The sequence below is a fragment of the Candida jiufengensis genome (assembly GCF_024610255.1).
Source record: "Candida jiufengensis strain CBS 10846 chromosome Unknown scaffold1, whole genome shotgun sequence".
Lineage (NCBI taxonomy): Eukaryota > Fungi > Ascomycota > Pichiomycetes > Serinales > Debaryomycetaceae > Lodderomyces > Lodderomyces jiufengensis.
Window position 1 is genome coordinate 554,669 of NW_026261562.1, and position 22,753 is coordinate 577,421.

A 22,753-nucleotide genomic window follows, 5' to 3' on the forward strand; every position below is an offset into this window, starting at 1 on the left:
CTATTAATTTATAAAGTACCTAACGTTTCCAAATATGTACATTTACCATTAATTGGATCTATATTTATAATCTCATCAACTTGTAATTTTCCACCAACTTTGATATCTTGATTTTTGGTAATTGCATCTATTTCAATCCCCAATTCAAAACAATATGCTTGACACAACACTTGATTTCTATCTCTTTGTTTAATGTTAGTTACAACACATTGAAGAGATTCGGGTTTTTCTTGTAAAGATCTTAATTTTTTGAATTTATTCATTTGATAGTTCCAAATTTTATCATCTTGTTTAATCAACGCACTTAATTGACTTTGAGTGAAAGGACCTTGTAAATTGTATCCCAAACTTTTTAAATGGTTATATTTTTGTATTCTTTCTATGGTATCCATTTGTAATGAAAGAAGATAATGCATATATGACAACAATTGATATTGGTTTAGTAAAGCTTCCCCAGAATCAAAAACATTAATAATATCAACTGATCCTCGATTGAACCCCATGGGTAAGTTTCTCTCAAAATTGATCAAGTTTTTTGTCGCTGGAGCTAAATAATTGTTTGAAATCACCTTGGCATTCTCAGATATATATCCATTCACATTTTTTGCCATAATACTATGAGAATATCTTTCTGAATCAAAAGCAGGTATCAACATATTATCATGTTCAACTAAAACTTCATCCAGACTATATTCGTTCTGATCCAAATCTTGTAATCTTATCACTACCGGCACGTTATTTTGTGAGAAAAATTCTGCTGCCAAACAATTTGCAAAATTTTTGGTTTCATCAATCATGAAATCAGCTTGAGATTTTGAACCAACTGATGCAGATCCAGCAAATTCTCTACTTTTGAAAAACAGTTTCATGACATGATATATATAATTTAAATTATGTATATCAACTTTATTTAAATGGACATCTTTATCCTCCGTTTCTTCTTGCTTGTCACGCTTCATTCTGAGTAATTTGAAAAATGAGGGCTCTAATTGACCAGTCAAACATTTTTGCAAGATTCTGTTGTTCACATTCTTTACAGTGACATTGGATATGGAATCAAAACTGACTGAAATTTTGTCGTTGAATGATTCAAACGAGTTTGTCTCGAATGAGTTGAATTGAAAAGAAATAGTCAAGCATGTAACTTCTGAAATATTTCTTCTTTTTTTCTTTGGGGCATCAATATTTTCCCATACTTCATCATTCTCATGAAAGTTGGCATATGTGTTGAAACTTCTTTTGTTTTTCAAATTTGCAGGAAATAATTCATTTTGCACGGAAGTATTATTCTTAATGAAACTATTTTCAAAGATATTTCTAAACACTAAACTATCTGGTGGAATAAATGATATCAAATCGGGAATATGAACACTGACAATATGCTTTCTGGAGTTGACTGTTTCAATTGAAACTCCAAACTGGCTGGATTCATCTTCCTCTCCCAAACCATATATTACGTGATCATGATAAAACTTTTTGGTCCTCAAATGCTTGAAATTGTCTTTTGCGTTGAATAGTGAACGAGGATTATTATTTATTTGACTCGTATCTGACACATTTAATTGTCTTGTTGCTCCAAATAAACCCAGTGATAAATAAATATTTGTTGTATTGTCATAAATCTTTAGATCAACCAATAATTTGTATATATCTGTAACTGTAGTCAAATTAAGCTTACTTAACTCCTTTAGTATAGAATCATGTGGATATATTATTGCGAATTTCATAACTTCTATTACATCAACAAAATGCCTCCCTTCAAAAACTTTCATGTATATGTTCATCTCCTCCTTTGTCATTTCTCCAAGCTTAGCTAAAAACTTTTGCACTTCTTCAATATAACTCTCATTTTGAAAATTATGTAGAAATTGATGTATATTGCTCTGATTCTTTTCCGAGTTAACATAATATTGAGATATTGAATGATAATCATTTGAATGTTGCCATAACGCTAAATTAGATACTGAATTTGCTTCGAAATAATTTGGTACCAACCAATTTGTGGAATCAATCATATTCCAATGAATACTATACAAAAAAACATGCTGCCAAAATAATGATGATCCAAATCTCATTACATCTGATTCTTTTAATTTCAATGCATCAACTATGTCTAATATTGAAATAGGTGCTATTTTTCGCTGCGAAAATTGACTGTGAAGGTTGTTGAATAATGGTGAGATTTTGTTTTTGTAGATCAAAGATTCATTGATAAAATTTTTTAAATAAGATAATACCATATCTCTATCTTGTTGAGCTGGATCATGTCTATTAACTATTATTGAATGGTAGTCGATGATATCATCCTGAATCAATTTATACAAGTGAAATTTTATATTTGTGGGTTTAATTTGTAAAATGGAGTTATCAGTGGTCAAAACCAACAAATGATTAAATCTTTCATCGAATTTAGCTTGAAGATCTTGTATTACAACCCCTGCTTTAATTTTGCAATCATCTTGAAACTCCACAAATGAGCCAATACGTGGGATATTTGAATTGCTGTCATCTATAATTAACTGAAAATCTTTTGCATCTACATGCGGATAATCTATTACGTCTTTAATTGGTTTATGAATCGTATTGATTTGCTGATAACTATTTTGAAATTGTTTTGATGGTATTAGATTTTGATTGAAAAACTTGGAATGAGTTGATAAAAATTTTAGTTTGAAAGTGAATAAACAATTCGGTCGTAGATGCCGTAGTATTCTCTTGTTGGTATGTTTTATCATTATTGTCATATATGGGAATGTGGTTGTAACATTAGTAACTTAGTTAAACTTTGTATGTTTCAATATAATTTGGTTGTAAAACGATTTCGCATACTAAATCTAAATTTTTCACTACTTTTGAATCCAAACTCATTTGACTCATTAACAAAGACTCATTGAAAAATGGTATGTTGAACTTGTCAATCTTATATCATAAACTTTCTAATACTAACTTTTGACAGTCAAAACCAGTACAACCATCAATTGAAACTTTAACCAAATTAATAAACCAAAATTCTGAGTCAGCCAATGTATTTCCAATTTTCAAATATGTAGATCATAATGATGTAACAATTCACCAAGCTTATTTGAAATTAGCTCAGGTCAATAACAAAGACAGAAGTCCTTCATTTCTATTTGAATCATCAGTCAAAGGGGATACCGTAGATAGATATTCATTTATCGGTATAAATCCATCAAGAATTATAAAAACCGGTGATGACTCAAAGAAATATCCAAAAGAATATTGTGATGTTGATCCTATTACTATCTTAGAAAAAGAGCTAAGTGCATATAAACAAGCATCGTTACCTGGATTACCTAAATATAGCGGAGGGGCTACTGGTTACATTTCATATGATTGTATAAAATATTTTGAACCTAAAACAAAAAGACCCTTGAAAGATGTTTTAGAATTACCGGAAGCAGTATTTATGTTTTGTGATTTAGTCATTGCATTTGATCACGTATATCAAAGATTTCAAATAATATACAATATAAAATTAGATGAAACACATGATTTAACAGAAGAATACAACAAAGGTACGCAAGAAATTGAAAAAATCGAAAAAATTTTATTATCGAGTGATAAAGTAACACCAGATCAAGGACCTATTAAATTAGGACAGACTTTTACTTCCAATATTGGTCAATCAGGTTACGAAGGTCATGTAACAAAATTAAAGGAGCACATTTTGAAGGGTGATATAATTCAAGCAGTACCCTCACAAAGAATTGCAAGACCAACTGAATTACACCCATTCAACATATATAGACATTTAAGAACAGTTAATCCTTCACCGTACTTATTTTATATTGATTTAATTGAGTTTCAAATAATTGGAGCATCGCCTGAGTTATTGGTCCAAACGGATATAAATGATAGAGTAGTAACTCATCCAATAGCAGGTACTATACCTCGTGGTAAAACCAATGAAGAAGATGAAAAAAATGCAGAAATTTTACGTGATAGTTTAAAAGATAGAGCTGAACATATAATGCTTGTTGATTTAGCTCGTAATGATATTAATAGAGTTTGTCAACCAAAAAGTAATAAAGTTGATAAGTTATTAACTATTCAAAGATTTTCTCATGTCATGCATTTAGTTTCAGAAGTTAGTGGAACACTAAGAGATGATCAAACAAGATTTGATGCATTCAGATCTATATTTCCAGCTGGTACAACTAGTGGTGCACCAAAAGTTAAGGCAATGGAATTAATTGGTGAATTAGAAAAAGAGAAAAGAGGTGTATATGCTGGAGCTGTTGGTCATTGGGGATATGATGGTAAAACAATGGATACATGTATAGCGTTAAGAACCATGGTATTCAAAGATGGAGTAGCTTATTTACAAGCAGGTGGAGGTATCGTATTTGACAGTGATGAATATGAAGAATATATGGAAACAATGAATAAAATGAGAGCTAATAATAATACAATTGTTGAAGCAGAAAAAAATTGGGCTGAAAAAGTCGGAACTTTGTAAATAAATAATACAGTTTGTATACTAATGAATAATTATGATAGAAGTAGGAAGCATAAGAGTACTCTGAGCTGTAGATAGTCTTGAAATTATTTTGAATAGACCAAAACCAGCTAGTACTGCATATAATTCAATAATCTCCATACTTAAGAAATTCAAAATTGGAAGATCATCATCAAAATTAACGATTCTCACTTTCACTCACAATTTTACTCACTCACTTCAATTACTCAAAATAATAACAATAAACCAATTTAGAACAAATTAATTATCAACACAATATATAATAAGAGATCATCTCAATATTTCACAGCTAGATTTGATAATCAAAATATACCGTCCTATTTATTCATTTCCTTAATTAGTTTTACAACCAAATACAAGTGTTGACTCACCAACTTATCAACAATTAAATTTAGTCTAGCTCAACATTTTATAGGCATCATTCTCAACCCAAATTCTTTTGATGCCACATATAGTAGAATTGTCATAAAAAATAGTAAATAAATCAAAACAACACTATCTTTAATCCAATTTTGGCCCGGCCAGCCCAACAACTTAATAAACACTCAAGATTATACCTTTCAACATCAATTTCTGAAATCAACGAACTATCAAAAATTTAGCTTATTTTATTAAGTTTGTTGAAATAATTCAAAAAATCCAATTTAATTTTACAACAATATTACCACATCAACAACACTTGAAGATTGAGGTTTGGAATTAAATAAATATGAGTAGTGGAGATTCGGAAGTGGCAGCTACTCCAGATCAGAAGAGCACAGTGACAGAAGATAAACCCAGTACCACGTCAAGCTCACCGAGTGGTGATCAAAATAACACAGTCAAAGTTAAAAAAACTCCAACTTCATGGGAACCAGAAGATGACGTGCTACTAATGCACCTTAAAGAAGTTCAAAAACTTGGATGGAAACAAATTGCATCGCACTGTATGTATCTTTTTATAACTTTTGACATGACAACGAGATACTAACTATACACTAGTCACAAATAGGACGGCCAATTCTGCACAATTCAGATGGAGACGACTTAAATCAGGTAACCTAAAAAACTTGCCCAAATCAGCAGCTGCATTAGGTGATAAATTCAAACAAAATCAAGAATTTTTAAATTCTTCATCATCATCAAAGAAAAAAAAGACTACTCAACCACCACCTCCTCCACCAATTAAAACAGAAACAACAGAAGATTATCAATACGAACAAGCTCCTAGTGGTGGGTTCCAAGGTTTTGACAACAATATTTCAACAGCTTTAGCTGGCTTAAATGCATTATCTAATTCACCATCATATATACCACAATCAAGTGTAACCACTCCCAAAATGTCAGTATCATCACCAAGCACTAATGAACCACCCACAATCGTAACTACAAATTCCAATAACATCGACACAACTGAAAGTCAAAAATATGAAAATTCTCCAGATTCAGATTTAGAATCACTGGGTCGATCTGGTATTAGTATACCTGGTGGTACAGGTGGTTATTATACGGAAATGGCAGTTGATCCAACGATAAATTTACCGCATAACAGAACCCATCCAGAAACACCCTCCTCATTAACTCCAAGAAATTCAACTTCTCATACAAAAGATCATACTGGTTCAATATCAGTAGCAGCAGCGGCATTAAGAAATAATTCCATAATACAAATAACAAATGACGATAGAGCATCAATACTGTCAATAACAAGAGCTTCAGTCTCATCATTACCTTCAAAATCAATGAATATACCGCATCATCAACTGGGGAACAATTCATTAGCTCATTTACCAGTATTATTTGGTGGATCGGGTAGTATAAGTGGACCATCTAGAAATTCAAGTATAAGTGGAGCCACAGGTGTACATCAAACAACAGTATCAAGTTTAAGAAATGGTTCATTAGCTGGTCCCAATCTGGGTTATTATTCAAGATCTGGATCGGTCGTTATACCGCATAATTCAAATGAAGAACCACTTAAAATAGATAAAGAAAAAATTGAAGCAAGTAATAAAAAATTACAAAAATTAAGAAGAAGTATGCCATCTTCAAATTCATCCAAGAAAAAGCAACAAAATAAGAAACTAGATTTACCTTGGGCAATGGAAGAAGATGAACTATTAATTAATAGAAGAAATAGAGAATTATCATTTGCTGAATTATCAATACTACTACCTCAAAGGACAGAAGGTGAAATTTGGTCAAGAATTGATTATTTGGAAAAATTAAGAAATGGAAATGACAGATCTTCAAATTCAAGAGATTCAAGAAGAGCAAGACAATCTTCAATAGGTTTAGATGATGTTAATGATTTATATGATGATGACGATGATGATGTAATTGGCGATATAGGAGTTAGTGATGATGATGATGATAATGCATTAATTGATGTTGATGATGTTGCACCCAATGGAAGAAATAGGAAAAGAAGAGCAAGCTCTGCTATTAATCCTTTGGCTAGACGTCCAATAAGAAGAAATTAAAAAGTTTCTCTAGAAAAGGTTTATAATATGTTTTTACTAAAATTTAATACAATTTCAATTCTCCTGTAACATCATCTAATATTTTTTTTGGAGCAGGTCCTAAACCTAATACTGTAGCACTACCAGCAGCGATTTGAGTTCTACCAGCATCATGAATTATACAAGCATTTATACCTAAGCTGATAGCTTTTGCAAATAATAAATCCATTTCTTCTTGATTGGGCACTTGTAATGTAATTTTAGCTTGTCCATTACCATATTCCCATCTTTTGACCATTTCTGGATTATATGCATCTGAACTTGGATTTGTAATTTTTTTATATAATGATAATGTTGCATGAGAACATTGTGCTGCTGCTTTTCCCTTTCCCATTTTGAGGTCTTGTCGTATTACTAATGTCATTCTAACTTCTCCAGGTATTTCATTCAATGCCATTGAGTTGATATCTATATCTTCTTCTTCATCTTCTGTTTCAATATCTGTTTCATCATCTGATGATGTATAAAATTTTTTTGTTTTAGTATTAAGTTGGTTTTTGAAGATTTGACAAGTATAATACCCTGTCAAGAATGATAATATTCCAACTGATATTATGGTTATGTTGGAATTCATTTTGGCTTAAAGAAGTTGGTTGTAAATTTGCATTTCTTTTGAGAAGATAACGAAATGTTAAAGCCGCATGACTGAAAAATATGATATACCGATAAGTTTTTTAAACTACAACACTATAAACTTATGCTAATTTTTTCAATTTACCATCTTTTTTCTTTTTCTTCCTTTTATCAATTTTATTTGAATAATTTCTCCAATTTTTAACTCTATCATCTCTATTTTCTTCCCACTTATTTTCCATTTGTTTTTTAGCATTTTTTTCATCTTTTAGTTTTTGATACATTTCATTTTTCCTAATTTCTTCACTTTGTTTTGCTAATTTTTGTAATTCCTCATCTGCTAATTCATTATTTATAATTTCGGCTACTTTGGCTCTTACTTGAGAGTTCTCTGGGTGATTCAATTCGTTTGGTGTGTCTTCTTTTTTGAAATATTGATATATGGAATATAACCTTTGTTTCTCTTTGAATTCCTCACTTTGTTCATCAATTGCTCCCAAGATTTTCTCTGATTGTTTTAATTTATCAAATGCTTTTGAAGCTTCCGGGTGATCTGATTTATCTGGATGTATTAGTAGTGATTTTTTTCTATATATTTTTTTGATTAGGTTTGGTATATCCTCATATGTGGTAAATAACGGGTTGATTTCCATTATTGCAAAAAAGTCATAATCTGAACATTCTAATACTCTATCTATCTCTATATTTCTGTTCAATTGTGATTCTTCAATTGATAATATTCTAGTTAAGTCATCCATTTAAAGATGAAGAGTAATCAAAATAATTTTTTTTACAACCAACTATATGTTTAGTAGGTTAATCAAACGTAATATGTCACAATGGAAACCAAGATACTATGATATTGGAGTCAATTTTTCAGATTCAATGTTTCAAGGTTATTATAATGGCTCTCAAAATCAAAAACATCCATGTGATGTTGAAGCTGTTATAGACAGAGCACATTTATTTAATGTTAAAAAAATGTTAATTACTGCATCAACTATAAAAGAAAGTAGCGATCATTTTAAACTTTGTGAATTATATTCAAATCAATTTTATTCAACTGCTGGTGTTCATCCTTGTTCTGTTGCTAATGAATTTTACGAAAATGAAACAACCCCTTTGAAAAATGTTGACATGAAGTTGGAAGAATTAACTGAAATTGTAAGAGAAGGGTATAAGTTAAATCATATAAAGGCATTTGGAGAAATTGGGTTAGATTATGATAGATTGCATTACTCTACAAAAGATCAACAAATTACAATGTTCAAAAAGCAGCTAGATATCTTAAAAAATTTAGATTTTAAACTTCCATTATTTTTACACATGAGAGCTGCATGTGATGATTTTGTAGAAATTATAAAACCATATATTGATGAAGGTATTATCCCCGAAGGATTTGGAGTAGTTCATTCTTTTACAGGTACAGAACAAGAACTCCAAAAGATACTAGATCTTGGGTTTTACATAGGTATAAATGGCTGTTCACTAAAGACAGAAGAAAATCTTCAAGTTGCATCTAAAATCCCAATTGATAAACTAATGATAGAAACAGACTCTCCATGGTGTGAGATTAGAAAAAGTCATGCTAGTTATAAATACATTACTCCTTACCCAAATACTTTTTACCCAGAAATTGAATCATCGCCGCAGAAAAATTTGGAGAAATCAACTTTTAAACTAGATGATAAATTACCATTCCCATCAATTAAAAAAGAGAATTATCAAAAACATTCAATTTATGTTAATGAAAATGCCACAGAAGACAGTGAGTTGAGATTTGGAATACTAAGTAAACCAATGATTAAATCAAGAAATGAACCTGCTGAAGTTGGACAAGTGGCTGAAGTTTTATGTAAATTACATAACATAACTGAACCAAAAGAAATAGAGAAATTTATAGACACAGTATTTGAGAATTCATTAAAATTATTTAATTAATTGATAATAATACATTAAATATTTTATAGAATTGAAAAACTATTTGACTTTAAAAGTTCCCTTTGGACGGCCTCTACCTCTTGGTTTATTATTTTCTTCTAAAACATTAAGGGTCCTTCTCCTTGTTAAAAAAGAAATTTTCCTTTCACCATTGACAATTCTTGTTTGTTTATTAAGCTCTGGATCAATATTTTCCTCAAAAGATTCTATATCTGATTGTGAACTTGACTCAGAATCCGAGTTTACATCGATAATTTCTTCTTCTTCTTCGTCTTCTTCATCATCATCCTCTTCATTGTCCTCAAATATCTTTTCTACTTCTTCATCAAATTCCGATTCATCTTCTTCTGAGACATTATCTTCTTCAGCAAAAATTTCTGCAACTGCTTCCATATCTATTTCAGTCTCTTTTGATTTTCGTTTGTGAAGTTTTGGTCTTTTTACAACCACATCATCACTGCCCTTACATACAACATAATCATTACTTATCTCAGTGATTTTTCCGTCTGCTTCTGATGAACACATATCTATCTCCTTTTGAGCTTCTTCTTCAAATGTATATGGATTATTTATATCATCTTTCAAAAAATCTGAAATTAATGAAATACTATTTTGAGGTATATTGCCAATCTTGGTTTGATAAGCCATAGCAGGAGCAGAATTTATCCCACCGCTTGGTCCAAATAACATTGGTTTCCATAAAAGTTTTGAATAATTTAATTGTGCATAATTTTTTGCTTCCCACTTGTTAATAACTTCATTAATTTTAGGCAAGTTTATAGCTATAGCGTATTCATCATTCTGGTTCTTATATAGTGCTTCTAATTGCTCCAATGCAATTATAACATTTGCAGGTATCATACCAGTTAATTTACAAAGCACATTTATTGATATTTGCAAACTTCGATTTTGATGATTTTCATACAATTTCTTTAAAGTATAGGCTATTGCAATTTTCCAATAGTTTCTATAGCTTAGCAATCCTAAATCACTTAATGGTTTTTCAGGTGTTCCAAATTTGAATTCATTTCTACTTAATAAATAACTAAAATCAATTAATAGATTCCCATAACCTTTTCTTTGGTAAATTGGTAAAGTCAATATACATGATACATTATAATCCAGATTGTTTAATTTTTCTTTTGAAAAATACCCCACAAAATGATGTTTTGAAGGATTTTGTAAATCTTTTTCTGTTAAAACATAAAATATAAATGGTTCAACATCATAATATAAAGTTTTGGAATTTAAAAATAATTTAGCTAGTAAACAAATGTTTTGACAATAGTTGATATTTTTCCTACCATCAACTTCCCATATTGAGACTTTTGAATCTCTGTATATTTCAATTCCTGGTGGATGATGATTTGAATAATTACAGTTTTTCAATTGATGTCTTTGATATGATATTGGTGAGCTCATATATTTTAAACAATATTCACATATATATAATGTCTCACATTGTGAATATTCTTCTGGGTAAGGTGCAATATACCATGTATCAATTTTGAAATCTCTAAAAACAATTTTTTTAATTTTTGATTTATTCATAGCTATATTAGATGGTGTTGATTCTTTGCTTGCATTCTCTAAATGTAGACTATTTTGTTCTTTGACTTTTTGATTCCGTAGGTTTGAACCTTCTAGTTTAAATTTTTCAAATTTGATTCGATCTTCTTTTGTTGGATCAGTATCATTAATTGTACAGTCAGGGAATTCTAAAATACCTTTATATGGTAGATCCTTTCTAGAAGTTGCATATTTTAATGTGACAAACAAATGATCGTTGTTGGAATTACTATGATTATGATTGATAATATTTATTAAACGTCTTTTCTTTTTCAACGGTAGTAGTTCTTCTTCAGCTTCTCTTGTCTTTTTGATCATTCTTTTTAAAGAGTAATCATTATTAGGTTTGATTCTTTGAGTTCTTTTATTTAAATCTGTTGGAGTTATATTTGAATAAACATGATTATTTGTAATTTTTAATTGATTTAAAAGATGCAGGACCATAGTTAGACCATGATGTAAATAGTAAACAAAACGGTACTATATAATTCGTCAATGATCGGTTATAGCATACGTTAAATGCTGATTATTAATTGATAGTATATGCTATAATATAATTGATGATTTGATGTTATAGTAATTGTTGTTGTTGGAGTAATAAAATTTAAGAGATCAAAACAAATAAAAAAATAAAAAAAAATTAAAAAAAAAAATAAAGCAGGTAGTGTAAATTTTGATCAAAATATGAAACAAATGATATACATACCATCGTATTTTATATGAGAAAAGAATTAATAAAATATATGTGCACACAGAGAGGGAAAGGTCTATCAATTAATTTACAAAACAAAATATTCGCCAGCTAAATTGAGATAGTCCTGACGTTCTAGCATTTATTAGATAATTTGAGTAAACTAAATTTTGGAGTTACAGTGATTATGATATCTAATTACCTTGATAAGATTTATAATTTAAAGTTTATCACCACATTTTGAGATAGGTTATGAGAGGTTTGAAGTTTGAAATCTATACATGGGTGTTTATTACACAGATAGCTTTTATTCTTAAAAGTGAGTAAAAATTAAAAGCCGTTTGACCATGAAAATATACATAGAGAATGAAAACAAATGAACTATTTTTTTATTTTATTATTAGTTCTTTTGATTGCCTAAGCATTGCTTTATCTAATCTCTTAAAAATATAAGCAAATTGTTTTAAAATTTATTTTGGTTGCGAAAAAAATTGTATTTCTTTCAAAAGTGGTGTAAATCACCACCACCATAGTTTATTAACTGTAGCGTGTACTGAAAACTGATAAGAAAATGAGGTTAAAATTTCCTTATTCAAAAATAAATAAAAAGTATTCTTGACAGTCTAATGATCATCCTTATATCCTTCATACTTGCAATGATTCAAAATTATTGAATAAAGGATTTCTCAACAACGACGTAAGGCTGAACACCTGCGGCATTATTATAAAAATGATATCATAAGTTTTATTATAATAATTTTTTATTATTAAAAATTTAGTAAATTAGTATTTTTTTAAGATGATTAATATTTACATGATAATTGTGACTTTGATCAAAAATCTGGGGTAAATGCTAAATTTTGCTAGTTACTTTTATTTTGCAGTTTTTATACCCCGCTCATCAGATAACTTCATGAATTCACCTGAAAGATGTCAAAATGCTGTAAAGGAATAAATTGAATCTGATTTGTCACAACCAACTCTTAATCTTCTGATCATAAATATCTTATTAAATTCGTTTTATCAACGTTATCGATTTATTTTCATGTTATCGTATTTGATCTTTATCAGTTACTAAGCGGCTTATCTTATCTTTTTGATAATATACGAAAATGATTCGACCCTTAGGTTCAAAAAAAAAATTATAATCATTACAAGTTTCACTACTTAAAACACACAAAATGAAAATATTCCCAATAATAATAAAATATTTTTTGAAAATCTCACAATGAAATTTTAATTGAGTGTTAAGCGTCAAAGTAAACTGTATTTAAGAAATTTTCTTCGCTTCAATAATAATGACTTCCTTCTTATCAATATAGTACGAATGAAACATCTAGTGTAACAAAATAAAGTTTTATACACTCTGTGTCAGAGTTAATCAGACAAGATATTTCTTGGTACAGGAATATTTAACTTCTTTCCCCATTAATTTTTTATGAGATGCACGATAACGTTTTGGCCGAACTAATTATTGATATTTTTTAATTTTTGTACCGTTTTGATTTAATTCGTATTTTATTTTGTCTTCGTATTCGTGAGTAATACTATAGTTGGCAAAAATATTGCTTCAAGTGGGGTCCCTGTGAGCTCAATTGAGACATTTAAGGTTGTGAAACTTATTTGCCTCAAAAATAATGTAACAGTTTCTGAGTATTCAATCAATTTAACCTATTTGTTATATTTTTACTCGTGAATAAGCTTTCATGGAAACGACTACCATCAAATTAGATTAATGTTTATTAGGCAAAAAGGGTAGCTACAACCGCAAACTTTAATCTTTGGATAAACAATCTATATTTACTATCTACTCTGAAATCATTTCAAGGAAAAACTATAAAGGGTAAAGATAAAATCTTGGTACAATCAATAAAAATTGAAAATCTCTGATATCCAAACATATCAAAATATCTCAATTGGTTTATTCAAACACAGTAATAAAGCGGTGAAAGAAAATTACAAACAAAATTAAATATTTAGTTACGTTTTTATTATAAATGAATATGAATACAAAATAACATTAGTTTGTTCTTTAACCGCTACTGCAATTTTCTGCAACCCAATCTTAGATTTTGTTTGTTTTTGTTTCACATTAAGCTTTTTGTGTCACAAACTTATTTATATTTTATCTTTTTTATATTTAAAATAAATTATTGAACCAGATATCTGAAAATTTATCACAAAAAGCCATATTTTAAAGTGGATAATTATACTATGTACTAATTCTCTATTTGACTTATTCAGACAGTTCACCAATTGTTAAAAAATTATGTACTCATATAAAATAATTGAGATAACCCCTAAATTTTAATTTTTTTTGCAGCTTTCAATTTTCGAAATCCTGTGTGAAAAAAAAATATATTCAATAATGGGTAAAAAAGACGAAAATTTTTCAATCGAGAACTATGAATTTTTGCCAGGTACCGTTCATTTAATTGATGTTGGTCAAAGTTTGAATGTTAAAAAAGAAGGAGATGGTGATATTATTTTACATCCTCAACCAACAAATAATCCAAATGATCCTTTGACTTGGTCAAAAAAGAAAAGAGCAGTTCAATTTGGTATTATTTGGTTTTGGGGTTTTATGGTTGCTGGATCTTTTAATTTTATGGGTCCACTTTTCGCAGATTGGATGGCAGAGTTTAATGTTCAATTAACTGAATTATTAATTGGTTCAGCATTAGGTTTTTTGTTTTTAGGTGTTGGTGTTACTTTAATTCAACCAACTGGTTTAAAATTAGGTAAACAACTTGTTTATAATCTTGGTACCATATTATCAATTATTGCTTGTGCATTTGGTTCACAAACTAAAAGTATTGGTTATTTCTATGCTTACAAAATTGCAATTGGTCTTGCTGCATCACCAGTTGATTCATTAGTTGAAATCTCATCAACTGATATGTTTTTCCAACATGAAAGATCTACTGCTATTTCTTGGTTAGTCATGGCTTTATACGGTGGTTCTGATTTATTCCCAGTTGCTTGTGGTTATATTGCAGCATCAATGCATTGGAGTTGGACTTATTATGTACAAATTATTATTTATGTTCCATTATTAATCGTTCAAATTTTATTTGTGGAAGATACTACTTTTAGACGTGGTGGTAAAAAACATGATGAAGATACATTAGAAGAAGGTATATTGAAACAAATTAAATCAAGTGAAAGTAATAAAAATCTTGGAACTGTTGAAGAAGCTAAAGAAGAAGGAGAAGTTGAAGTTGAATCAACTAATAGTGCTGACATTCCAGAAAAAACTTACTGGCAAAAAAGAAATTGGATTCATCGTGAAGAAAATGATACCAGAAGTTGGTTCCAAATTTTCCTCAGGCCATTTACTTTAATTACTTTCCCAGCTGTCGTTTGGGGTGGTATTATTTATGGTGGTCAAATGTGTTGGATTTCTTTGATTGTAAACTTACAATCTGCTATTTATTCAGCTCCTCCTTATAATTTCAGTGTTGATATAGTTGGTTTGACTACTTTAGGTATGTTCTTCGGAAATGTCGTTGGTATGTTCTATGGTGGTCCATTTGTTGATTGGTTAGCGGTCAAATTAGCTAGAAGAAACCATGGTGTTTTAGAACCTGAACATAGATTGCACGCTATGTTAGTACCAACTATTTTAAACGCTATTGGGGTCTTAGCCTTTGGATTAGGAGCCTATTACAAATTACATTTCACTGTCTCCGTTGTTATCGGAATGGGTTTTATGGGATTTGCTATGACTTCTTCTGGTGCTATTGGTCTTGTCTACGCAGTTGATTGTTACGGTAAATTAGGAAGTGAATGTATTGTATTGATGTTGTTTATTAGAAATATGATTGGTATGGCTTTTACTTTCGGAATTGCTCCATGGATGGAAGCACAAGGTACTCTTAAGACTACTTGGGTTATGTTCATGCTTTCAGTTCTTATCAATGGTTCTTACCTTGCTTTCATTTTCTGGGGTAAAACTTTCAGAAGATCTACTAAAGATAGATATGAAAGAATGACTGTTGGTTTAATTGCTCATTAGACTCAAACTTGAAGATTTCTGCTTTTCATCAAAAAGCTTTTAATTATTAATAATTAATAATACTATATTATTTAGATATGTCTCTTATTTATTACTTAATAAAGTTTAAAACATTATGTCACTTCTTGTTCTTTTCTCACTTTTTCTTCTTCAGTTTAACATGTCACAAAATTAATGTCTTCCATCGAAGTCTTCCATCGAAACAGAGATTCTAACAATGTTGGAACAAGTAATCATTCGATTGAGGCGTATTTCATTTGTAACAAATTATACTTACTACAACATGATTTAGTCTTTCATTTTTTTCTTCAATAATATATGTTCTATATTTCATTTACCAAATAATCCTAAACTATGAAAAAATACCCAAACTAACAAAATACACTACGTGTCTTCTTATAAAATGTCCACTTCATCATTATCAACTACTGAAGTTTTAATCTTTAACAATAATTGAGTTTTCAATTTATCAAGTTTACTAAATTTATCAAATTCAAAAACTTTATCTGAAAAATCTTCAACATCTCCCTTATTAATACTTTCTAAAATACTTTCAATTAATTTATATTCTCTTGAATTTGCCCAATTTGGATCCTCTTCATTATATTTAGCTAATCTTTTTTCAACTTCAACGATATCCTCAGTACATAATATACATAACAAAACTTTAAAAATATAATCTTTTAAACTCCATTTAGTTAATGAGCTGTTCAAAGAGTTCTTTATTATTTGATCATATAACTCAATAGCCTTTTTGTAATCATTACTTAAAGCTGATAAATCTGCACATTTTAAAAATGCTTTGTTGGAAAGAGCTTCAGCATTATCAGTTTGGAAATAATCACCAGCTTGTTCATAACTCTTTATAGCATTTGGTATATCATCAACACTTTCATATAGTTCACCTAAATCCATTGTAAAATTTGCTGCTCTTCTAAATTGACCATTTTGAGTTAAAAATATATGAATTGCTTTTGATAATGCATCTATTGCATTTATTGGAGAATTTGATTTAAAACATTTATAAGCTTCAACTAAATGATTAGCCGAATCGTTATAATTACCCAAACTTTGTTGAATTTCTGAAGCTTTTATAAATTGATTACCTGCTTGATTAAAATCTTTTTTTAATCTATAACTATTTGCCGCTTGAATATATAAATCTGTTGCATCTTCTTTTCTCATGGATTGACTTGATCCAGATATAAATGAAAAAAAACCCAGTTGTGGTTTAAGTAATTTTTCTGCTTCGGCTATTAATGATTTTGGATCAGACATGTTGTGGTGTTTATTGAAGAAGTAAGATGTTGAATGGATTATTACTTGGTTGATAAGATTTCTTGAGAAGTTTAATTTAACACAAAAGAAAAAAAAATCTGTTGTACGTACAAATAAAACTATAAACATTAACCAACTTACAATCCAAAATAATGAGTGACACTAAAAGAAAGATACGGTTTGATAAACTACAAGTACTAAGTAAAAAAGCAGTAGAACAAGTTATCAAAACCTCATTCTCAGATGATCAAATTCAACAATGTTATCCAACAATAATGGAATCGAAAGAAGGATCTAAAGATTTAAAAATTGGATTAAATCAATTACAAAAATATCTTCATGACAATACATTAATGGAGTTTAATACAATATATGACGAATATGGATTGAAACAAAAGCTAGATGATTTAGATGATATAGTTTTACAAGCACAAACCAAAAAACAACTGGGAGAAATCAGTTCTACACATATTGATCAACTATCACCAAAAGATTTGATCGACTCTACAATACTAAGTAGTAAAGAAGATGTTTTAGGTCAACTAGAGCTAATATATGATCAATTATGCAAAGACAACGACGAATATATAAAATCGTTGGAGAGTATGACAAAAGAGAGTGAAATACTTTCAAATCTGATTCAAGATATCTTAGATCCAATAGTGAGACAAGCAGATGTTATAGATCCAGAACCACTACAATTTGATAGTCTAATAAGGAGTTGAAAGAAAATACACAATTAATGTACAGTTTAAAATTTATGTATTTACAGGTTTAATATCTTAAGCTTGTTTTTCTTTCTTCATTATTTCGTAATTTCTTTTAGCTAAATCATGATAACTACTAACTCTTTCTCTTAGTTGTTTTATCTTATTGTTTTTTCTCTTTGCACTTTGAGTTTCTTTGATTAATACTTTATCACCCCAAATTTTATAATCTTGTAAATATTGCCTACCCATTGGAAATTCTGTGACAACCACATCATCAGTTAATCCTAATTTTGCTAAAGCATAGTAGTATTTTTTTGGATCTTGCTTCTTCAAGTACTTTAATATCTTTTGTCTATATTGAACTAATTCTCTAACAATTTGTATGGTCGAATGATCATTTTTGTTTAATTTTATATGCTTCATACCAAAATGAATTTTAACAGTCATTACAGCTGCTTGTACTTCAGGTGACGCAGTATCACCAGGTTCTCTTTGTAATTCTTCTCGAGCATATTGTATAGCTAATTTTTTCTTATCTTTTGAATTTGTATTTTTCAAATTTAATATAGTTAAAACTGCTTGTTTTTTACTTTCTTCAATTTTTTTAACGTTTTCACGAATTTCCTCATTACTAGAAGATTTTTCAATTGATAATTTTTCTGCAGCATACAAGATTTTTTCAAATTCTATTCTATCAATTCCATAAGCTAATTTTGATTCTTGATTTTCAACTTTTTCCATTATTCTTGAAAAAAATTTAGATTTACGATCTCCCAAAACAGGATCAACTTGAAATGGTACATTTTTGGCATCATATTGCTTTAAAGTATTAACATCTCTTATAATTTGTTTCTTTAATCTTTTCTCCCTTCTTCTTAATTTACGTTCTTTCTTTTGTGGTGTATCTGGTTCTATGAATTGTTTTGCGGCAAGTCTTGGAGTTAAAATGGCATTCTGTATTGGAGTGGTTCTTAGAAGTAAAGGTCGTCCTGTGATGAACAGACGTATAGAGTTTCTGAACATATTTTTTGAATGGTGAATCTGAACTGATTGATTGATTTCGATTGAAATTTTTTCAAAGTATTTTTTTTTCTCTTAAACAATAATTTTTTAAATTGTAAATAAAGATAATCCTAAAAAATATATCAATTGACATCCCACCAATTTGGAGTAGAGCTGCAAGAAGACTAGGATCTAATTTTTTAATTGATCTTTATAAGGCTGCACCTCTAAATCTTAATCAGAAGTTCATAACACCACAGAATTTTACTGATGGATAATTCACTTTGTTTCTCTGATCAGAAGTGGTCTTTCAAGAAATTCAACGGCACAATAGAGCTCTAAATTACTCAATCAACTATCCTTCAAGGTATAAAATTACTCCACTAATTTTTGATTACAGTTAATTCAATTCAACTTGTAGTTGTTTGAAACATTAGTTCAGTTTTAAAACTGACCAGTTTTGGTAGCATTTTGACGTAAGAATTATATAGAAAATTTTTCGTTTTCTTTTCCTTTATATTGAATTTAATATTAATTTATTAAGTTTTTAGTATTTGAATTTGAATTCATCTTAATAAACTGTTTAAGTTCTAAGTTAGAATTCAACTTCACAATCAACCAACAATATGCAAAGATATTTAATACAATGTATAAAGAAACCAACGTTGTTGCGTAATTCACCAGCTATAAGATCCCATTTAATAACTCCAATATGTTTTAGATATTCTCAAAATATTTCCCTTCGTTATAATTCTACTAAACCAGGATCAGAAGAACCTGCTAATGAAGTAAAAGAAGAAGCCAATGCACCAGTTACAGAAGAACAATCACAACCAGAATCAACAGAAAGTCCTGAATTATTAGAATTAAGAGAAAAATTAGATAAAAAAGATAAAGATCTTGCAGCTATGAGAAATCATTATACAAGAGCTAAAGCAGATTTCCGTAATTTACAAGAAACAACTAAAAAAGAAGTTCAAAAAGCAAAAGATTTTGCATTACAAAAATTTGCAAAAGAATTATTAGAATCAGTAGATAATTTTAATTTAGCATTGGATCATGTTAAAGAAGACACATTAAAAACAAATGAAGAAGTCAAAAATTTATATGATGGTGTTGATATGACAAGAAATATATTTGAAAAAACTTTAGCTAAATATGGAGTTGAAAAAATTGATCCAATGGGTGCTCAATTTGATCCAAATTTACATGAAGCTACTTTTGAAATTGCTCAACCAGATAAAGAACCAGGTACCGTATTTTTTGTACAACAAACTGGTTATACATTAAATAATCGAGTTTTAAGACCTGCTAAAGTTGGTGTTGTAAAATCTGAAGACAATTAAATTGGTGTAAATTTAATATAATCAATCTTGTATATATTTATGTAGAATATTAGACAAAAATATTTTAATATTAATGATAATTTAACGGTGTTGGAAAGAATTGATTCACGTAGACACATTACTTTGTTCAATAGACTAGGCCCCCTTAGTTAAATGAGTCACCACGGCATAATCACTTGAAAAATGTTTCAATCATTTGGCTGGTTTTGTGTAATGAAACTGAAAAATTATTAATTAAGCGCTACTTCAAATTTTAGACAACTAGAATTAATCACATTATTTATTCCTAAATTCGATTTAAAATTCCTACCAACTCGTCTAATGTTAGCTGCTAGATCATCAATACGTCGTTGTTTTTCAACTTCTTCACCTGCTTACAAAACTTTAAAAATTGGCTTAATTCCCGGTGACGGAATTGGTAGAGAAGTTATACCAGCTGGTCAAAAAGTATTAGAAAATTTACCTTCAAAATATGATTTAAATTTTGAATTTGTTAATTTAGATGCTGGATTTGAGTTATTTAAAAAAACCGGTACTGCATTACCAGAAGAAACCGTTGAAATTTTAAAAAATGAATGTGATGGTGCATTATTTGGAGCTGTAAGTTCACCAACCACAAAAGTTGAAGGTTATTCTTCACCAATTGTTGCATTGAGAAAAAAATTAGGATTATATGCTAACGTTCGTCCTGTTAAATCAGTTAAAGGGATAGGTAGACCAGTTGATATGGTGATTGTACGTGAAAATACTGAAGATTTATATGTTAAAGAAGAAAAAACTTATACAAATGAAGATGGTACAAAAGTTGCTGAAGCTATTAAAAGAATTACTGAAACTGCCTCAAAAAGAATTGCCAAGATGGCTTATGAAATTGCTTTACAAAGACAAGCTATTAGAGAAGCTTCTTCTGGTGAACAACTTCATTCAAAACCATCAGTCACAGTAACTCACAAATCAAATGTTTTATCACAATCCGATGGATTATTTCGTGAATCATGTAAAGCAGTATGTACTGAGAATCAAGATAAATATTCAAGCATCGATCACAAGGAACAAATTGTTGATTCAATGGTTTATCGTATGTTTAGAGAACCAGAAATTTTTGATGTTGTTGTTGCTCCAAATTTATATGGTGATATTTTAAGTGATGGTGCTGCAGCTTTAGTAGGTTCATTAGGAGTTGTACCATCAGCCAATGTTGGTGAAACGTTTGCAATTGGTGAACCATGTCATGGATCAGCTCCAGATATTGAAGGTAAAGGAATTTCAAATCCAATTGCTACTATAAGATCAACTGCTTTAATGTTGGAGTTTATGGGTTATCCAGAAGCTGCCGCTAAAATTTATGAAGCAGTTGATGCCAATTTAGCTGAAAATAAAATTAAAACTCCAGATTTAGGTGGAAATTCATCTACACAAGAAGTCATTGATGACATTATTAAAAGATTTTAAGTAAATTTGTATATAATTAAATAAAATAGATCTTTAATATGGTTTAAATCTCTTATCTTTCTTTTTCTTATGTTCCTTTTTATGTGATGATTTTTTCTTTTCAGTTGATGGTGGGATGCTTGGTTCTTGAGTTGTTGTACCTATTGGATAATGTTTTAGCACAGTGGGTAATTCCCAGAGTTTGATTTTCCCATCCTCACCACAACTTAGACATTGAGTAGTGTTTGGTTTTATTATTACATCTCTAACAACTTCATCTTCATGAGCATTAGGGAAATGAATTATTTTAGATTCTTTAAATTTTTCTTTTTTGGGGTTGAACGGTATTATTGATAAACTTTTATTGGTGTTTGATCCATATGCAACATATCCATCTGGGTCAATATCTATTACATAGTCATTATTTGGCCACTTGATTCTTAAATCTCCAACATCATCGAATTTTGGACTTACCAATTCTTCATAATTTGTATCATTTAAGTCATGAAACATTAATGTTTCAATATGGGTTAAAATTGAAATTCTTGATTCTGTTATGAAATTACAAGAATGTACTGACCCAAAATTTATAACTTGATGCAATGCATCATCTTCATCAGGCTTTGATAAGTCATAAATATTAACATATCCATCTGTGGAACCAGACATTAAATAGTTCGTTAGTGTAGGGTGGAATTCTAAACAAGTAACATCATCATGATGAGAATCAATAAATGATTTAACAACATCTTTTGTGTTCCTTATGTCCCAAATATGTACTTCGGCATCAACTCCTTGTAATTCAGTCCCACCAGCTAGTAAATCATTTTTAGAAGCTAATGATAAAAAATTTGAATTTTTCAGATTATTTAGTATTGCATATGGTTCGGTTGTATTTGACCTTATATCCCAGATTTTTATACCATCTGTTGAACAAGAAGCTATTAGGTTTTCGTTAATTACATTTATATCATTTATGCTTGATTCATGAGCTTTCTCAAGAGTGAAATCTGGAGATGGTGATAATTTTGTTAATGAGTAACCTTGTAATGATCCATTACTTGAAGATGCAATAAATTTATCATTTTGTAAAAATTTTAATTTGAGAATCCAATTATCTGGAGTATTTGATGACCAAACAAATTTACAATCAGCAACATTACTCCCCATTGAATAAAGTGACGGTTACTGA

The 22,753-nt window shown here is 29.4% G+C and overlaps 14 protein-coding genes across 14 annotated transcripts; 7 read left to right on the forward strand and 7 right to left on the reverse strand. All coding sequences in view use genetic code 12, as the record gives it.

Moving 5' to 3' along the window:
- Nucleotides 1-8: 8 nt before the first annotated feature.
- KGF54_004024 (uncharacterized protein) lies at nucleotides 9-2,735 on the reverse strand (the record flags this gene model as incomplete). The annotated part of the gene is made up of 1 exon (XM_051764678.1): nucleotides 9-2,735. One exon carries the CDS (start codon nucleotides 2,733-2,735, stop codon nucleotides 9-11), a length of 2,727 nt encoding a protein of 908 aa, XP_051618066.1.
- A 162-nt stretch (nucleotides 2,736-2,897) lies between these two features.
- TRP2 (anthranilate synthase) lies at nucleotides 2,898-4,480 on the forward strand (the record flags this gene model as incomplete). The annotated part of the gene is made up of 2 exons (XM_051764679.1): nucleotides 2,898-2,900; nucleotides 2,957-4,480. The coding sequence occupies 2 exons, from the start codon at nucleotides 2,898-2,900 to the stop codon at nucleotides 4,478-4,480; spliced, it is 1,527 nt and encodes a 508-aa protein (XP_051618067.1).
- A 730-nt stretch (nucleotides 4,481-5,210) lies between these two features.
- Nucleotides 5,211-6,963, forward strand: DOT6 (Dot6p; the record flags this gene model as incomplete). The annotated part of the gene is made up of 2 exons (XM_051764680.1): nucleotides 5,211-5,431; nucleotides 5,493-6,963. The coding sequence occupies 2 exons, from the start codon at nucleotides 5,211-5,213 to the stop codon at nucleotides 6,961-6,963; spliced, it is 1,692 nt and encodes a 563-aa protein (XP_051618068.1).
- A 43-nt stretch (nucleotides 6,964-7,006) lies between these two features.
- Nucleotides 7,007-7,576, reverse strand: KGF54_004027 (aminoacyl-tRNA hydrolase; the record flags this gene model as incomplete). Its single annotated transcript, XM_051764681.1, has 1 exon — nucleotides 7,007-7,576. The coding sequence occupies one exon, from the start codon at nucleotides 7,574-7,576 to the stop codon at nucleotides 7,007-7,009; it is 570 nt and encodes a 189-aa protein (XP_051618069.1).
- A 121-nt stretch (nucleotides 7,577-7,697) lies between these two features.
- On the reverse strand, nucleotides 7,698-8,333 carry KGF54_004028 (uncharacterized protein; the record flags this gene model as incomplete). The annotated part of the gene is made up of 1 exon (XM_051764682.1): nucleotides 7,698-8,333. The coding sequence occupies one exon, from the start codon at nucleotides 8,331-8,333 to the stop codon at nucleotides 7,698-7,700; it is 636 nt and encodes a 211-aa protein (XP_051618070.1).
- A 73-nt stretch (nucleotides 8,334-8,406) lies between these two features.
- KGF54_004029 (3'-5'-exodeoxyribonuclease) lies at nucleotides 8,407-9,516 on the forward strand (the record flags this gene model as incomplete). Its single annotated transcript, XM_051764683.1, has 1 exon — nucleotides 8,407-9,516. The coding sequence occupies one exon, from the start codon at nucleotides 8,407-8,409 to the stop codon at nucleotides 9,514-9,516; it is 1,110 nt and encodes a 369-aa protein (XP_051618071.1).
- A 39-nt stretch (nucleotides 9,517-9,555) lies between these two features.
- On the reverse strand, nucleotides 9,556-11,529 carry SAS3 (Sas3p; the record flags this gene model as incomplete). The annotated part of the gene is made up of 1 exon (XM_051764685.1): nucleotides 9,556-11,529. One exon carries the CDS (start codon nucleotides 11,527-11,529, stop codon nucleotides 9,556-9,558), a length of 1,974 nt encoding a protein of 657 aa, XP_051618072.1.
- Nucleotides 11,530-14,144: 2,615 nt separating this feature from the next.
- Nucleotides 14,145-15,794, forward strand: KGF54_004031 (uncharacterized protein; the record flags this gene model as incomplete). The annotated part of the gene is made up of 1 exon (XM_051764686.1): nucleotides 14,145-15,794. The coding sequence occupies one exon, from the start codon at nucleotides 14,145-14,147 to the stop codon at nucleotides 15,792-15,794; it is 1,650 nt and encodes a 549-aa protein (XP_051618073.1).
- A 396-nt stretch (nucleotides 15,795-16,190) lies between these two features.
- Nucleotides 16,191-17,072, reverse strand: KGF54_004032 (uncharacterized protein; the record flags this gene model as incomplete). The annotated part of the gene is made up of 1 exon (XM_051764687.1): nucleotides 16,191-17,072. The coding sequence occupies one exon, from the start codon at nucleotides 17,070-17,072 to the stop codon at nucleotides 16,191-16,193; it is 882 nt and encodes a 293-aa protein (XP_051618074.1).
- A 152-nt stretch (nucleotides 17,073-17,224) lies between these two features.
- On the forward strand, nucleotides 17,225-17,797 carry KGF54_004033 (MIND complex subunit; the record flags this gene model as incomplete). Its single annotated transcript, XM_051764688.1, has 1 exon — nucleotides 17,225-17,797. The coding sequence occupies one exon, from the start codon at nucleotides 17,225-17,227 to the stop codon at nucleotides 17,795-17,797; it is 573 nt and encodes a 190-aa protein (XP_051618075.1).
- A 57-nt stretch (nucleotides 17,798-17,854) lies between these two features.
- On the reverse strand, nucleotides 17,855-18,805 carry KGF54_004034 (mitochondrial 37S ribosomal protein uS15m; the record flags this gene model as incomplete). The annotated part of the gene is made up of 1 exon (XM_051764689.1): nucleotides 17,855-18,805. One exon carries the CDS (start codon nucleotides 18,803-18,805, stop codon nucleotides 17,855-17,857), a length of 951 nt encoding a protein of 316 aa, XP_051618076.1.
- Nucleotides 18,806-19,410: 605 nt separating this feature from the next.
- On the forward strand, nucleotides 19,411-20,130 carry MGE1 (Mge1p; the record flags this gene model as incomplete). Its single annotated transcript, XM_051764690.1, has 1 exon — nucleotides 19,411-20,130. The coding sequence occupies one exon, from the start codon at nucleotides 19,411-19,413 to the stop codon at nucleotides 20,128-20,130; it is 720 nt and encodes a 239-aa protein (XP_051618077.1).
- A 321-nt stretch (nucleotides 20,131-20,451) lies between these two features.
- Nucleotides 20,452-21,582, forward strand: LYS12 (homoisocitrate dehydrogenase; the record flags this gene model as incomplete). Its single annotated transcript, XM_051764691.1, has 1 exon — nucleotides 20,452-21,582. One exon carries the CDS (start codon nucleotides 20,452-20,454, stop codon nucleotides 21,580-21,582), a length of 1,131 nt encoding a protein of 376 aa, XP_051618078.1.
- Nucleotides 21,583-21,615: 33 nt separating this feature from the next.
- On the reverse strand, nucleotides 21,616-22,731 carry KGF54_004037 (uncharacterized protein; the record flags this gene model as incomplete). The annotated part of the gene is made up of 1 exon (XM_051764692.1): nucleotides 21,616-22,731. The coding sequence occupies one exon, from the start codon at nucleotides 22,729-22,731 to the stop codon at nucleotides 21,616-21,618; it is 1,116 nt and encodes a 371-aa protein (XP_051618079.1).
- Nucleotides 22,732-22,753: the final 22 nt, after the last annotated feature.